This window comes from Heterodontus francisci, chromosome 4, assembly GCF_036365525.1.
Source record: "Heterodontus francisci isolate sHetFra1 chromosome 4, sHetFra1.hap1, whole genome shotgun sequence".
Classification (NCBI taxonomy): Eukaryota; Metazoa; Chordata; class Chondrichthyes; order Heterodontiformes; family Heterodontidae; genus Heterodontus; species Heterodontus francisci.
In genome coordinates, this window is record NC_090374.1 from 152,357,608 (window position 1) to 152,375,733 (window position 18,126).

General features: G+C 44.5%; 1 protein-coding gene across 2 annotated transcripts in view; it reads left to right on the forward strand.

Annotated features, from left to right (window-relative positions):
- The window catches only part of tnksa (tankyrase, TRF1-interacting ankyrin-related ADP-ribose polymerase a), a 207,568-nt gene that overhangs the window by 176,185 nt on the left and 13,257 nt on the right, over positions 1-18,126 (forward strand). For both annotated transcript variants that reach the window (XM_068030356.1, XM_068030357.1), the window contains 2 exons: positions 7,164-7,269; positions 8,750-8,936. In XM_068030356.1, the coding sequence (XP_067886457.1) occupies positions 7,164-7,269; positions 8,750-8,936 (293 nt within the window). The remainder of the gene's footprint in view (positions 1-7,163; positions 7,270-8,749; positions 8,937-18,126) is intronic.

Here is an 18,126-nt window from a genome sequence, read left to right on the forward strand (position 1 = left end):
CTCTCTCCCACTATGTAGACAACCTTTTTGAGTCTCGACCATCCTTTTTATCCCAACATCAGCACAGTATCCCAATATCAATTACAAATAAAGCCATCTCTAATCACTTCCTTGTATTGCTCTCCACCTACATTCTGCTTGCCCCTCCAGTTCCTACTTCCGCTGTGTCGTGGAAAAATTCTCCCCCAGTTCACTTACAGCTGCACTTTCAAAGAGCCTTTGGCTCACTGTTCACCACAATATTTCTGCAGCTACTGATCTGCTCAACCATGCACTAATCTCCACTTTCAATGCCCCCGTCCCCTTTAAAACCATCTCTCTCACCTTGGATGTTTCCCCCGATTTGGCCCTCATCTCTGTAGCCTTAAGTCCAAGGGATGCAGACTTGAACTGATATGGCAGGCAACTGGTTTAGCCATTCACCACCGGATCTGACTGGACCATATAAATCACTATCGTGTCCTGCTGTCATTTGTGAAAATGGCTCACTGTTCCAGGATCATTTTGGAATGCAAAGAATAACCCTGGCTTTTCACAGGTGGAGGAGTTGTTTAAAAGCACTCTCTTACTTCTCTTATACAGTTGGTTGTCTCCACCCTCCACCTCCAACAAGTGCAAGGAGTTCATAGATTTCTTTGTCACTAAGATTGAGACTATCCGATCACCTGCTTCTGCCACTTCCCTTCCTTCCCCTACATCTCCCCCTGCCCTAGCCCTGAACTTGTGTTTTTCTCTAGTTTCTCTCTTACTTTCCCTCATGCCCTCTCCAAGCTCATCTTGTCTGAGACCCACCTCCTGCTCTCTGAACCCTATTCCCACTTAACTATTGACCAACAAACTCCCCTCCTTGGCTCTCATGTTAACTGACATTGCTAATGCTTCCTTCTCCTAAGGTACTGTCTCCTTTTCCTTCAAATCTGCCATCATCGCCCCTCTCCTCAAAAAACAAACCTTTGAACCCTCCGCCCTTGCAAACTACCACCCCATCTGCCAACCTCCCTTACCTCTAAAGTCCTTGAACTTGTTTCCTTTTAATTTTGTGCCCTTTTTTCCTGGAACTCGATGTTTGAATCCCTCCAATCAAGTTTCTGCCCCAAGTACCAAAACAGCTCTTATCAAAGTCACAAATGACATCCAGTGTGACTTAACAAAGGTAAATTATCCCTTTCATCCTTCTCAACCTGTCTTCAGCCTTTCACACCATCCTCCAAAAGCTTTACCACCATCATCCAGCTGGGTGGGAGTGTGCTCACCTGGTTCCGTTCTTATCTAATTGTAGCCAGAGCATCACCTGCAACGGCTTCTCTTCCTGCTCCTGCACAGTTATCTCTGGTGCCCCGCAAGGACCTATCCTTGGCCTACTCCTATTTCTCATCTACAGCCTGTCCCTTGGTAGCATCATCCGAAAACACACAGTTCCCACATGTATGTTGACAACATCCAGCTTTACCTCACTGCCACTTCTTGACCCCGCCGCAGGCACTAATTCATCAGACTGCTTGTCTGACACCCAATACTGGATGAGAAGAAATTTCCTCCAGTTAAAATCTAGGAAGACCAAAGCCATTGTCTTCAGTCCCTGCCACAAACTCCACTCCCTAGCCACTAATTCCATCCCTTTTCTTGGCAACTGTGTGAGGCTGAACCAGACTGTTGACAACTTTAGTTTCATATTTGACCCCGCGATTAGCTTCCAGCCTCATACCTGCACCATCACTAAGACTGCCTATCTCCACCTCCGTAACATCTCCAGACTTCCCTGGCCCTCATCCATGCCTTTGTTACCTCTAGACTTGACTATTCTAGCACACTGTTGGCCAGCCTCAACATTCTACCCCGCACAAACTTGAGGTCATCCAAAATTCTGCTGCCTATGTCCAAACTCGCACTATGTCCTGTTCACCAATCACCCCTATGCTCGCTGAACTACATTGGCTCCCGCTTAAGCAATGCCTCAGTTTTTAAAATTCTCATCCTTGTTTTCAAATGACTCCATGGCCTCGCCCGTCCTTATCTCTGTAATCTCCTCCAGCCCCACAACTCTCCGAGGTATCTGCAGTTCTCTAATTCTGGCCTTTTGAGGATGCCTGATTTTAATCAGGAGAGGTGGTGATGTAGTGGTATTTTCACTGAACTAGTAAACCAGAGACCCAGGGTATTGCTCTGGGGACATGGGTTCGAATCCCACCACAGCAGAAGTGGAATTTGAATCCAGTTAATTTAATTCAATTGAATTCAATTAATCTGGAATTAAAAAGCTACTCTAATGATGGCTACCAAACCATTGTTGATTGTCGTAAAAATGTCATAATGTAACTAATGTCCTTTAGGGAAGGAATTCTGCTGTCCTTACCTGGTCTGGCCTACATGCGACTCCAGACCCACAGCAATGTAGTTCATTCTGAAATACCCTCCGAAATGGCCTAGCAAGCCATTCAGTTGTATCAAACCGCTACAAAGTCAATAAGGAATGAAACCGGAAGGCCCACCCAGCATTGACCTAGGCAACGGAAACGACAATGGCAAGGTCAGCCCTGTCGACTCTGCAAAGTCCTCCTTACTAACATCTGGGGGCTTGTGCCAAAGTTGGGAGAGCTGTCCTACAGACTAGTCAAGCAACAAGCCTGACTTAGGCATACCCACAGAATCATACCTTACAGATAATGTTCCCAGCACCGCCATTACCATCCCTGGGTCTGTCCAGCCGGTGGGACAAGACAGCAGAGGTGGCGGCACAATGGTATACAGTCGGGAGGGAGTTGCCCTGGGCGCCCTCAACATCCGCACCGGACCCCATGAAATCTCATGGTATCAGGTCAAACGTGGGCAAGGAAACCTCCTGTTGATTACCATCTACCGCTCCTTGGCACTTGATGAATCAGTACTCCTCCATGTTGAACACCACTTGGAGGAAGCATGAGGGTAGCAAGGGCACAGAATGTACTCTGGGTGGGGACTTCAATGTCCCTCACCAAGAGCTGGCCGAGTCCTAAAGGACATAGCTGCAATACTGGGTCTGTGGCAGGTGGTGAGGGAACCAAGAGAGAAAAACATATGTGGCCTCGTCATCACCAATCTGCCTGCCGCAGATGCATCTGTCCATGACAGTATTGGTAGGAGGGGCCACCACACAGTCCTTGTGAGACAAAGTCCCTTCTTCGCATTGAGGATACCCTCCATCGTGTTGTGTGGCACTACCACCATGCTAAATGGGATAGATTTAGATCAGATCTACCAACGCAAAACTGGGTGTCCATGAGGTGCTGTGGGCCATCAGCAGCAGCAGAAACCACAATCTGTAACCTCATGGCCCAGCATATCCACCACTCGACCACTACCATCAAGCCAGGGGATCAGCCTGGTTCAATGAAGAGTGCAGGAGGGCATGCCAAGAGCAGAACTAGTCATACCTTAAAATGAGGTGTCAACCTGGTGAGATTACAACCCAGGACTACTTGCGTGCCAAACAGTGGAAGCAGCATGCGATAGACAGAGCTAAGCGATCCCACAACCAATGGATCAGATCCAAGCTCTGCAGTCCTGCCATATGCAGTCGTGAATGGGTGGTGGGCAATTAAACAACTACTAAAGGAGGTGGCTCCACAAATATCTCCGTCCTCAATGATGGGGGAGCCAAGCACATCAGTTGGAAAGACAAGGCTGAAGCATTTGCAGCAATCTTCAGCCAGAGGTGCCGAGTGGATGATCCATCTTGGCCTCCTCCTGAAGCCCCCAGCATCACAGATGCCAGTCTTCAGCCAATTCGACTCACTGCATGTGATATCAAGAAATGACTGAAGGCACTGGATACTGCAAAGGCTATGGGCCGTGACAGCATTCCGGCAATAATACTGAAGACCTGTGCTCCAGAACTTGTCATGCCTCCAGCTAAGCTGTTCCAGTACAGCTACAACACTGGCATCTACCTGGCAATGTGGAAAATTGCCCAGCTATGTCCTGTACACAAAAAGCAGGACAAATTCAACCCGGCCAATTACCGCCCCAGCAGCCTACTCTCAATCATCAGTAAAGTGATGGAGGCTTTCGTCGACAGTGCTATCAGGCGGCACTTGCTTAGCAGTAACCTGTTCAGTGACGCTCACTTTTGCCAGGGCCGCTCAGCTCCAGACCTCGTTATAGCCTTGGTTCAAACGTGGACAAAAGAGCTGAACTCAAGAGGTGAGGTGAGAGTGACTGCCCTTGACATCAAGGCAGCATTTGACCGAGCATGGCATCAAGGAGCCCTAGCAAAACTGGAGTCCATGGAAATCATGGGGAAAACGCTCCTCTGGTTGGAGCCATACCTGGCGCAAAGGAAGGTGGTTGTGGTTGTTGGAGGTCAATCATCTCAGCTCCAGAACATCACTGCAGGAGTTCCTCAGGGTAGTGTCTTAGGCCCAACCATCTTCAGCTGCTTCATCAAAGACCTTCCTTCAATTATAAGGTCAGAAGTGCGGATGTTCACTGATTGCACAATGTTCAGCACCATTCGCGACACCTCAGATACTGAAGCAGTCCGTGTAGAAATGCAGTAAGAACTGGACAATATCCAGGCTTGGGCTGATAAGTGGCAAGTAACATTTGTGCCACACAAGTGCCAGGCAGTGACCATCTCCCCTTGACCTTCAATGGCATTACAATCACTGATTCCCCCTTTATCAACATCCTGGGGGTTACCATTGACCAGAAACTGAACTGGACCAGCAGTACCTACAGGAGCAGGTCAGAGGCTACGAATCCTGTGGTGAGTAACTCACCTCCTGACTCCCCAAAGCCTGTCCTTCATCTACAAGGCACAAGTCAGGAGTGTGATGGAATACTCTTCACTTGCCTGAATGGGTGCAGCCCCAACAACACTCAGGAAGCTCAACACCATCCAGGACAAAGCAGCTGACTTGATTGGCACCCCATCCACAAACATTCAGCATTGACGCACAGTGGCAGCAGTGTATACCATCTACAAGATGCACTGCAGCATTGCACCAAGGCTCCTTCAACAGCACCTTCCAAACCCGCGACCTCTACCACCTAGAAGGACAAGGGCAGCAGTTGCATGGGAACACCGCCACCGGCAAGTTCCCCTCCAAGCCACACGCTATCCTGACCTGGAAGGATATTGCCATTCCTTCACTGTCGCTGGGTCAAAATCCTGGAACTCCCTTCCTAACAGCACTGTTGGTGTACCTACACCCCATGTGGACTGCAACGGGTCAAGAAGGCAGCTCACCACCACCTTCTCAAGGGCAATTAGGGATGGGCAATAAATGCTGGCATGGTCAGCGACACCCATATCCATAAATGAATAAAAGAAAACTCCATTATTGGCGGTGTATCTTCTGCTGTCGAGGCCCTAGGGTCTGAAATTCCCTCCCTAAACGTCGCCATCTCTCTACCTCGTTTTCCTCTTTTTAAGACTCCCCTTAAAACCTACCTCTTTGACTAAGCTTTTGGTCATCTGTCCCATATCATCTTATCTTGTTTTATAATGCCACCGTGAAGTGTCTTGGAACATTTTATTACATTAAAAGGCACTTTATTGTTCCAAGTTGTTGTTGTACAAGTTCCCTTCATTCCACCCAAGAAAGTTTATTTTAGTTGTCGTTTTTAAATTGTTGTCAGGCTTTCATTCTTGTTACCGAAATTGTCTTTTGTTGCATTAGGACTCTCAGATGGCATTTTTTTCCCCCTTCATTGTGGTCTTGCCAGGTTGCTTGATGCCCTCAGGCCCGGTTTCTCTGAGCACCAATGTGCTCTCTAGAGAGTTTAAAACTTCATCTCTGCACTATAGAGCTCATAATTTCTCTGCAAAGTTCTGCAGTTTTCTGGCTCTATTTTGAGTCGCCTTCTTTGGGCTAATTATGGGAATGCATCCTACAATAAAGAGAAAAGAATTGATCCATACCATTTTCTGACATTAAATTTTATATTGCTTACTGTGGATATCTCCTGCTGACAGACACTTGGGGCTTGTCTTTTTTCTCTCGAGTGTCAATCCTTTCCCTGGCTCAGTGTGAGAATTTGAAACACTCAACACAATCTTTCCAATCTGTTCTGTCTGCAAGGACATTACAGCCAGGTTGTTCTCCATGTAGATATTCAGAATACAGCTTCATAGATCAGCTGCTGCTCCAGTAGAGGGAAGTCCATCACTGTATGTGTAGGGCAGCAGCTTTTTTATGAGGGCAGTCTAAAGTTTTGTGTGGTCCATACAGTTTGTGCATTTTTGGTACAGAACTTTCTGCAGAAGTTAACAAACTGAGTTGCAGAATGCCTGTCCTCCTGTTGCGTCCTGATCCACAAAGGAATATCAGTAACCACTTCCTGCTCCTGCGTGCAAAAGAGTCTTCTCAAACCCATTCATAAGGCAAGCCATCTTGCTTTTTACCAAGTGTCGTATTGGGGTGACAGCCCAAGATCATAAGCACTTTTGGCTTAGCAATACACCAAGCCTGAGTGAAAATGTAGGTTTTATGAAACCCGCCTTCAAAATTCTACAGTACTTTGGTATGATCCTGTACATAGAGATCAAAGGAAGATGACTGATTAAATAACTGATCGGATCATCTTATTTGATGTTCAAGCTGCACAAGCAAAGCCCCTTCTCGAATTACTTGCTTTCCTTCAGACCATGGCAGTTTGAGAATTTGCATTCAACTTAAAGAAAAAATCTGGCATCAGTAAAAGTAACTGAAACTGTCAGATTTTCATAAAACCCAATTGGTTCACTAATGTCCTTTAGGGAAGGAACTCTGCAGTCCTTGTCTGATCTTGCCTATATGTAACTCCAATCCCATATCAACATTGTCTCTTAACTACCCTGAGAAGATGACTAGCAAGCCACTCAGTTGTACCAAACTATAAAGCGCACCTCACCACCTCAGGGCAACTCAGAATGCACAATAAATGCAGGCCTTGCCAGCAACATCCACATCTCATGAATGAATAAATCGAAGCACTGTGTTGGAGCAGGGAACTTCCTTTGTACCAATAAAGTTCTGAGCCCTTGTATTTTGGGGCCACATGTTATATCAAGGATGAAACTGAAGATATGGCTCAGAATGAGACTATGTTATACATTGAGGGATGGAGGATGCTGATCTGGTTTAATTGGGTGTTGGTGTGTTTAAATCCTTTTGGCCAAAATGTGCATAAATTCTTTTTAGATTCAGAAAGTTGTCAACAAAAAACTACGGGAGCGTTTCATTCACCGCCAGAAGGAGGTAGCAGAGGAAAATCATAATCATCATAACGAGCGGATGCTCTTTCACGGTGAGTTAGTAGAGCCTTCAAAATGAAATACAATTTGCATGCTTAATGTAAAGCAAAGTCATCACCCTGCGTGCCCACACTGATCTGTTGCTCACTACCACTCATGTTTTTTTATCTCTTGCCTAATCTCACTCTACTTTCTCCTTTCAAGTATATTAAGCTGTGTTTCAGAACAAAGTTTTATATAAATAGGAGACCCGATTGTGCAAAATGTACAAGGGCAGGGTCCTATTTCTAATACCCACCTCCCCCACCCAAAATAAATTAGATGGCTGCTTCTTAGTTTGTGAGGATTGAACTACAGTTATGAAGTCAAAAATGTCTCGACTTTTTCCCCTTAAATGTTCAGTTTATGACAAAACATTCAGTGCATAGGCAAGAGAAAGATTGGAAGATCTAAAAAGAAGCACTGCTTATTCTAAACCCAGATGGATTGTGGATATTATTGCATGTTTGAGCTTTAAGAAGCCCAAATAGCATTGTAGATTGTGACTATTTTTACGTAGTGCCTCCAGGTAAGTCAGTCAGTGCTGCTGTCCTTTCTGTACACGTTTAAGTCTGTTGTCAAACTACCGCTAGACCTTTTTTCTTATTGTGTAATATTTTTGTGCCAGAAAGATCTTTAACATCTGCCTGTCACCTCTTACCTTGCTGGGGAACGCAGGATTGTTTAGACTTTGTGCATGAACATTAGTGGCAGTGGGTTATTTTCTTTATAACTGCTAGCCGGACTCTAAACCTGGCAGGTTTTAGGATGAGGTTGCCGCTAAAGGCCTGCTTGGGTCTGCAAAAAAAAAAACCTGACCCGAGCCCGACAGAACCACATCCAACCCAGCCGGAGTCCTTCCATTTTTTACCGTGCCCAACTCGACCCAACCATTAGTTAACTTAACTTCCATTTTTCACTTTGTTGCTGATCTGCACAAGCTTAAAATAACTGTAACAAAACCACCTTTCTAGTCCAAAAATTAAATTAACAGTGGAGCCACTTACCTGTGATAGAGCGTGTCCGACCCGAGCCCGAATGCTAGACCCGGAAGTGCAACCCGAACCCGACACATGTCAGGTCCCATCGGGTTCAGGTCAGGTAGCAGGCCTTTAGTTGCCGCTCGTCACATGGCAACCAGTGACGCTAAGGCCTCATTGACAGTAATATAAAAGCAGTCAATGTCACCTCAGTGCCTTCAATTCCTTCCTCCTGCTCATTACAGGGTCTTAATGCCTTTCACTTCAGCTAGCACCCTGCCAAAACACTTAGATTCATCAAGTTTCAGTGACCAATCTTTCAGTTTGTCTTTCCAATGCAGCTTCTGTTATTTAACTGCTGGAGCTGCTGTATGGGCAACAAATGACCTATGTTGGCAAACTGCATTTTAATTCTTCACGTAGATTTATTTTTATAATGGCTGAAGCAATACTTTTAATTGTACCATAATTCTGTGTATGTTAAGCTAATGTGAATTGTATATTTTCTTTCTAGGTTCTCCATTCATCAATGCCATCATTTACAAAGGGTTTGATGAAAGGCATGCGTACATTGGTGGGATGTTTGGTGCAGGGATTTACTTTGCAGAAAATTCCTCTAAAAGTAATCAGTATGTCTATGGCATAGGTGGAGGTACTGGATGCCCAACCCATAAGGATAGGTCATGTTATATATGTCACAGGTAAGGGTGATGCTTTCTCTGTAGAGAATGTTTTTTTATATCAGAAATGGAAAACTGTGACTAGTAATTCAGTACACCATTCAACTTGAAAAAAGAAAATGTTCTAGCTAGTTACCTTGTATCCTGGCCAATATTTAACCCTTCGCCAACATCACCAAAATAGGTTACCTGTTCATTATCTCTTTCCTGTTTGTAGAACCTTGCTGTGAACAAATTGGCTTCAGCTTTTCCTCATATTACAATAGTAGACTACAGTGCAAAAGTACTTAATTGGCTGTAAATCACTTTGGGATGTCCTAAGGTTGTGAAAAGCACTATATAAAAGCAAATCTGTCTTTCAGTTCCCAACTCTTGAGAGTTACATGCCCCAGGGATACATTGGAAATCTTGTTAAAGCTTTTCTGTTATGCTTATAGGTGTTAAAATAATAGGAGTTATATGCTTTGTGAGGATGCTTATTATGTAACAAGACTATGAGTTTGTGATCTTAATCTACAGGAAAATTGAATATCCTATCTACAAACTCATTCTGAGCTTATGTGGAGAGATGGGAGAAGCTGGTTGTTCTCAGAGAAAATAAGGTTGAGAGGAGATTTCATAGAGGTGTTCAAAATCATGAGGGGTCTGGATAGCGTAGATAGGGAGAAACTGTTCCTATTGGTGAAGGTGTCGAGAACCAGAAGACACCAATTTAAGGTGAATGGCAAAAGAACCAAAGGCAACATGAGGAAAAACTTTTTTCCGCAGTGAGTGGTTAGGATCTGAATGCACAGCCTAAGAGTGTGGTGGAGGCAGATTCAATCGTGGCTTTCAAAAGGGTATTGGATAATTATCTGAAGAAAAAAAAATTGCAGGTCTACAGGGTAAAGACGAGGGAGTGGGACTAGATGTATTGCTCTTGCAGAGAGCCGGCACAGACATGATGGGCCGAATGGCTTCCTGTGCTGTAATCATTCAATGATTTCTATGAAAAAGCAAAAGCATTCTAAGCGTGTATGTCATGTCCTTGTGTTCTCAGGTAGCATTTGGTATCAATAATTTGTTCACACTGTTAAGCAGACTAAACGAATCAGGAATTATCAACTAGTAAAGCAATATTCAAGAGAATGTGTAATCCGCTCTGTGGAACACTAAATATAGCAGCTGTGATTAAACACACACAATGCCTGTTTCTCCTATTGTAGCATTTTTGATATGAGGGAGGCATGAGGAAGAGTGCAGTTGAATGCCAATCTATATTCCAAGTTCTTGTTTGAGCTGCTGGTCTGCTCCCCTGATGGCTGCCTGAGCTTATCTTGTGAGTAGCTGAGTCATTCAGCCCAGCGAGCTGCTATGTGCAATCCTCAGTCTTTGGTAAGTGAGCTGGTCTCAGCTGGATGGTGATGGACCTCTACCTTTGGCCTCAGCACCCTTGGGTTAGGGAGGAGACAAATGACTTGACTTTCTGTTCTCTGATTGCTACCCGGCAATCCTGCTAGAAGTGTCTGTGTAAATGTTAAGGACAGTTCTAACTTAACCATGATGGTTCCCAAAATTGAATAGCCTGCTTTTATACTTTCAAAGCTCACACATACACATTGGCCAGTAGGGCAAGGTACCAAAAGATGATTGGAGCTTTTACTCCAGAAAAGTGTGGGCTCCTTCGGGAGCAGAAGTAAGAAACTTGGCAAAGAAAAAACTGGTAACAAGACTCTGAGTTTGTTGCTAAGAAATTTCTGTCCCATGTCCAGGTACCTTAATAACCTTTAAAACTACAGTACATCAAGGGGAATGGTTACATGCAATATTTTGTAAGGTGCTGTCGAAGGAGCCTTGGTGATTTGCTGCAGTGCATCTTGTATATACATAGAAAATAGGAGCAGGAGTAGGCCATTCGGCCCTTCGAGCCTCCTCCACCATTCATTCTGATCATGGCTGATCATCCAACTCAGTCGCCTTTTCCCGCTTTCGCCCCATACCCTTTGATCCCTTTTGCCCCAAGAGCTATATCTAACTCCTTCTTGAAAACATACAATGTTTTGGCCTCAACTGCTTTCTGTGGTAGTGAATTCCACAGACTCACCACTCACTGGGTGAAGAAATTTCTCCTCATCTCAGTCCTGAAAGGTTTACCCCGTATCCTTAGACTATGACCCCTGGTTCTGGACTCCCCCACCATCAGGAACATCCTTCCTGCATCTACCCTGTCAAGTCCTGTTAGAATTTTATAGGTTTCTATGAGATCCCCCCTCACTCTTCTGAACTCCCGTGAATATAATCCTAACCGACCCAATCTCTGCTCATACGTCAGTCCCGCCATCCCAGGAATCAGTCTGGTAAACCTTTGCTGCACTCCCTCCATAGCAAGAACATCCTTCCTCAGATAAGGAGACCAAAACTACACGCAATATTCCAGGTGTGGCCTCACCAAGGCCCTGTAGAATTGCAGCAAGATATCCCTGCTCCTGTACTCGAATCCTCTCGCTATGAAGGTCAACATACCATTTGCCTTTTTTACCTCCTGTTGCACCTGCATGCTTACCTTCAGCGACTGGTCTAAGAGAACATCCAGGTCTCGCTGCATATTCCCCTGTCTCAGTTTATAGCCATTCAGATAATCTGCCTTCCTGTTTTTGCTACCAAAGTGGATAACCTCACATTTATCCACATTATACTGCATCTGCCATGCATTAGCCCACTCAACTTGTCCAAATCACCTTGAAGCCTCTCTGCATCCTCCTCGCAACTCACCCTCCCACCCAGTTTTGTGTCATCTGCAAATTTGGAGATACTACATTTCGTTCCCTCATCTAAATCATTAATATATATTGTGAATAGCTGGCGTCCTAGCACCGATCCCTGCGGTACCCCACTAGTCACTACCTGCCATTCAGAAAAAGACCCATTTATCCCTACTCCTTGTTTCCTGTCCGCCAACCAATTTTCTGTCCATCGCAATACACTACCCCCAATCCCACGCGCTTTAATTTTACACGCTAATCTCTTATGTGGAATTTGTCAAAAGCCTTCTGAAAGTTCAAATAAACCACATCCACTGGCTCCCCCTCATCAACTTTACTGGTTACATCCTCGAAGAATTCTAATAGATTTGTCAAGCATGATTTCCCTTACGTAAATCCATGCTGACTCTGCCCGATTCTACCACTGTTCTGTACGTGCTCTGCTATAAAATCTTTGATAATGGATAATATAGTGCACACTGCTGCCACTGTGCATAGGTGGTGGAGGGAGTAAATGCTTAAGGTGGTGGATGGTGTGCTGATCAAGCGGGCTGCTTTGCCCTGGATGGTGTCGAGCTTCCTGAGCATTATTGGAGCTGCACTCTTCCAGTCAAGTTGGAGAGTATTCCTTCACACTCCTGACTTGTGCCTTGTAAATGGTCAACAGGCTTTGGGGAGTCAGGAGGTGAGCTACTCGCAACAGAGTTCCCAACCTCTGATCTGCTCTTGCAGCCACAGTGTTTGTGTTTACTCCAGTTCAGTTTCTGGTCAATGATAACCACCCCGCCCCCAGGATGTTGATAGTGTGGGATTCAGCGATGGTTATGCTGTTGAATGCCATGGGGAGATGGTTAGATTCTGTCATGTTGGGGATGGTCATTGCCTGGCACTTGTGTGGCACGAATATTACTTGCCACTTATCAGCCCAAGCCTGGATGTTGCCTATGTCTTGCTGCATATGGACACGGACTACAGTATTTGAAGAGTTGTGAATTGTACTGAACAGCGTATAATCATCATCAAATATCCCCACTTCTAACCTTATGATGAAGCAGCTGAAGATGGTTGGGCCTAGGACACTACCCTGAGGAACTCCTGCAGTGATGTCTTGGGGCTGAGATGATTGGCCTCCAACAACTGCGACCATCTTACTTTGTGCTCGGTATGATTCCAACCAGTGGAGTGTTTTTCCTCTTGATTCCCATTGAACTCAATTTGGCTAGGGCTCCTTGATGCCACACTTGGTCAAATGCTGCCTTAATATCAAGGGCAATCACTCTCTCCTCACCCCTTCCACCTAGAAGGACAAGGGCAGTAGACACATGGGAACACCACCATCTGCAAGTTCCCCTCTAAGCTACACACCAACCTGACTTGGAAATATATCGCCGTTCCTTCACTGTCACTGGATCAAAATCCTGGAACTCCCTCTCTAACAGCACTGACCTGCTGGACTGCAGCGGTTCAAGAAGGCAGCTCATCACCACCTTCTCAAGGGCAACAGATGCTGGCCTTGCCAGCGACACCCACATCCCATGAAATTAATTTTAAAAAAGTTTTACTTGTGCAGTGAAATGATAGAATTAAGACATCCTTTGTCTCAGTGAAAGGGAAAAGGTAAAGCTTGTACTATCTTATCTCTTTAGTTTAGGACCACCAAACAATTACAGGGCTATGGGTAAAGAGCAAGGGAATGGTCCAAATTGGATAGCTTTTTCAAAGAGCCTGCACAAACATTAGCTAATTGGCTTCCTTTTATGCTGTATCATTCTGTGATTCTATATCAGTGGCCTTACTCCTTTGCCATGTTTCAGTTTTAATGGCCATCTGAGCTAGTTTAGTTTTTAGGGTTTAAAATGTGCATATGCAGGATAAAATATAAATAAATGTACTGTGTACCTTTTGTCACTACTTCCACTGACCCATACCTCACTTGTACCCTTGAACAGTGTTTTATTTTTCTCTCTCCTGATGCATTCTCTTTATGGCTCTGCAGTGGTTTTCCGTCATCTGGTCAACAAAGCTCCCATCCATGCTTTCACTCGTGCACCCTCTCCCTCTTTTCACAACAACCCTGTTGTCTTCATTGTGCCTGTGCCAGCTCTTTGAAAGAGCTTATCCAATTAGCTTTACTCTATCCCTGTAGCACTACAAATTTTACCTTTTCAAGTATATATCCAATTCTCTTTTGAAAGTTACTATTGAAACTTCTTCAACCACCCTTTCAGGCAGCGTGTTTGAGATCATCACAAGCCACTGTCACAAAATCATAGAATTGTTAGTGCAGAAGGCCATTTGGCCCATCGTGTCTGCACAGGCTCTCCGAATGAGAAATTCACCTAATGCCATTCCCCCACCTTCTCCCTGTAACCCTGCATATTCTTGCTTTTCAGATAACAGTCTAAATCCCTTTTGAATGCTTTGATTGAACCTGTCTCCACCACACTCAGTGCATTCCAGATCCTAACCACTCGCTGCGTGAAGTTTTTCCTCGTGCAGTTTTGCTGCTTTTGCCAATCGCTTGAAATCTGTACCTTCTCATTCTCGATCTTTTCACGAGTGGAAACAGTTTTTCCCTATCTACTCTTTCCAGACCACTCATGACTTTGAATACCTCTATCAAATCACCTCTCAGCCTTCTCTTCAAGGAAAACATTCCCAACTTCTCCAATCTGTCTTCATATCTGAAGTTCCTCGTCCCTGGAACCATTGTCATGAATCTTTTTTGTATTCTCTCCATTGCCTTCATGTTTCCTAAAGTGTGGCACCCAGAACTGGATGCATTACTCCAGCTGAGGCCGAACTAGTGTCTTATAAGTTTAACAGAACCTCCTTGCTCTTGTACGCTATGCCCTTATTAATAAAGCCCAGGATACCATATGCTTTTATTAACCACGCTGTCAATCTTCAATGACTTATGAACATATGCCCCCAGGTCCCTCTGCTCTTGCACCCCCTTTAGAGCTGTACCCTTTATCTTGTCTCTCCATGTTCTTCCTACCAAAATGAATGACGTCACATTTCTCCACATTGAACATCATCTGCCACTTGTCTGCCCATTCCACCAACTTGTCTATGTCCTTTTGAAGTTCTACACGATCCCTCTCACCGTTCACAATTGTTCCAAGTTTTGTGTCATCCGCAAATTTTGAAATTGTGCCCTGTACACCAAGGTCTATATCATTAATATATATCAGGAAGCGCAAAGGTCCCAACACTGACCCCTGACGAACTCCACTACAAACCTTCCAACCCAAAGAACATCCATTAACCACTACTCTTTGTTTCCTGTCACTCAGCCAATTTCATATCCATTTTGCTACAGTCTCTTTTATTCCATGAGTTATAATTTTGCTTAAATCTGTTCGGCACTATATCAAGTGCCTTTTGGAAGTCCATATACACCACATCAACAGCATTGCCCTCATCAACCCTCTCAGTTACCTCTTCAAAAACTCCAGCAAGTTAGTTAAACATGATTTTCCCTTAAGAAATCCATGCTGCTTTCCTTAATTAACCTGCATTTGTCCATGTGACCATTAATTTTGTCCCAAATTATTTTTTCTAGAAGTTTCCCCACCACCGAAGTTAAACTGACTGGACTGTAGTTGCTGGTCCTATCTTTACATCCTTTTTTGAGCAAGGGTGTAACATTTGCAATTCTCCAGTCCTCTGGCATGACCCCTGAGTCTAAGGAAGACTGGAAGATTATGGTCAGTGCCTCTGCAATTTCCATTCACACTTCCCTCAGTATCCTTGGATGCATCTCATCCAGTCCTGGTGCTTTATCCAGTTTAAGTACAGACAGCCTATCTAATACCTCCTCCTTATCAATTTTAAATCTCTCTAGTGTATTAATTACCTCCTTTCACTGTGGCCTGGGTAGCATCTTCTTCCTTGGTAAAGACAGATGGAAAATATTTATTTAATATCTCAGCTATTTCCCCTGCCTCCATGTGTAAATCCCCCTTTTAGTCCTTACTCCACCCTTTTACTATTTATATGCATATAGAAGACTTTGGGATTCCCTTTTATGTTAGTTGCCAGTCTCTTTTCATACTCTCTGTCTCTGCTTCTTTTAGTTGCCTTTTCACCTCCTATATTCAGTCTGGTTCTCCACTGTATTATCTACCTGACATCTATCATAAGCACACTTTTTCTTCTTTATCTTCATCTCTATCTCTCTCGTCATCCAGGGAACTCTGGATTTATTTGCCCTACCTTTCCCCTTCAAGGGAATATACTTTGTGCCCAAACTATCTTCTCTTTGAAGGTTGCCCATTGTTCAGCTACTGTTCTTCCTTTCCAGTTTTCTTGAATTCCAATTTACTCAGCCTAGATCCATGCTTACCCCATTGAAGACGACTTTCCCCCAGTTAATTATTCTTACTCTAGATTGTTCTTTGTCCTTTTCCATAACCAACCTAAATCTTATGATACAATGATTACTGTAACCTAAATGTTCTCCTACTGATATTAGATCCATTTGGCCCAGCTCATGCCCAAGAACCAGGTCCAGCAGTGCCTCCCCTCTCATTGGATTAGAGACATACTGCTGTAGAAAATTTTACTGAACACTTCCTAGGAACTCTTGCCCCTCTTTGCCCTTCCACTACTACTATCACAGTCTATATTTGGATAATTAAAGTCCCCCCTTATAACCACACTATAATTCTTGCATATCTCTGTAATTTCCTTGCAATTTGTTCCTCTTCATCATTTCCACTCGGTGGCCTATAGACTACACTGAGCAATGTAATTACACCTTTTTTTGTTCCTTAGCTCTAGCCAAATAGATTCCGTCCTTGATCCCTCAGGGATATCCTCTCTCTCCAGCACTGCAATGCTCTCCTTAATCAATACTGCCATTCCTCCCCCTTTTCTTTGTTTTCTCTCTTTCCTGAACACCTTGTATCCAGGAATATTTAACACCTAGTCAGTCCTGCCCCTTCTTTGAGCCAGGTCTCTCTTTCAGCCACAACATCATATTTCCACATGTCAATCTGCACCTGGAACTCACCAATCTTATTAACCACACTCGTGTACATGCACGTTAACCCTGATTTATACTTTATTACTTTCTCCCTTACTCTGACCCTACCTAATAACTCACTGTTCCATACTCTAGTGCTATCTATCTTTCCCAGTATTCTGTGAAACTTGGCATTCCTCTCTGATATTTCCTCCTGGTTCCCACACCCTGCCAAGTTAGTTTAAACTCTCTCCAGTAGCACTGGCAAATCACCTGCAAGGAAATTTGTCCCAGCTCTGTTCAGGTGCAACCTGTCCAGCAACCTGTTCCACCTTGTCCAGAACTGCTCCCAGTATCCCAGGGAATCTGAAGCCTTCCCTTCTGTACTATCCAGCCACGCACTATCTTCCTATTTCTATACTCAGTTGAGCATGGTACTGAAGTAATCCAGAGATTGCTACTTATGAGAGAATGCTTGCTCATTTCTTACCTAGTTTACTGAACTCTTTCTGCAGGACCACATCCCTCTTTCTGTCTGTGTTGTTTGTACCAATGTGGACCACGACTGCTGGCTGTTCACTCTCCCCCCTGAGGGTGTCCTGCAGCCGTTGAGTAGCATCCTTGACCCTGGCACCAGGGAGGCGACACACCATCCTGGATTCACATCTGCAGCCACAGACTATCGAATGCCCTATCAGTGTTGCTCTTCCAGTATTCTTTGTGCCCCTCTGTGCTCCTGAGCCAGCCGTGGTGCCATGGCCTTGGTTCTGGCTGAACTGCCCAGATGAACCATCACCTTCCTCAGTATTCAGTACTGAATATCTGTTGGGTAGTGAGACATACTCAGGGGTCTCCAGCACTACCTGTCTGTTTCTTCTTGACTGTCTGGCATCACCCATTCCTTCTCTCCCTGCATACACTTAAGCTGCAGGGTAATCACATCTATAAATGTGCTATCAGAATCATAGAAAGTTTAAGGCACAGAAAGAGGCCACTTGGCCCATCATGTCTGCCGGCCAAAAGATGATCCACCTATTTTGATCCCACCTTCCAGCATTTGTCCGTAGCCCTGCAACTTACCGCACTTGAGGTGCCTATCCAAACTCCTTTTGAATGAGTTGAAAGTCTCTGCCTCATATACCCTTGCAGGCAGTGAATTCTAGACCGTCACTACCCTCTGGGTGAAAAAGTATTTCCTCATCTCTCTAATTTTTCTACTAATCACTTTAAATCTATGCCCCCTCGTCACTGACCTCTCTACTAAGGTGAATAGACCCTTCACCTCCGCTCTCTCCAAGCCCCTCAAAATTTTGTACATTTCAATCAGATCTCCCCTCAGCCTTCTCTGTTCCAATGAGAACAACCCTAGCCTATCCAATCTTTCCTCATAGCTGCATTTTTCTAGTCCTGGCAACATCCTTGCAAATCTCCTCTGTACCCTCTCTAGTGCAATTACATCCTTTCTGTAATGAGGTGAGCAGAACTGCACACACTACTC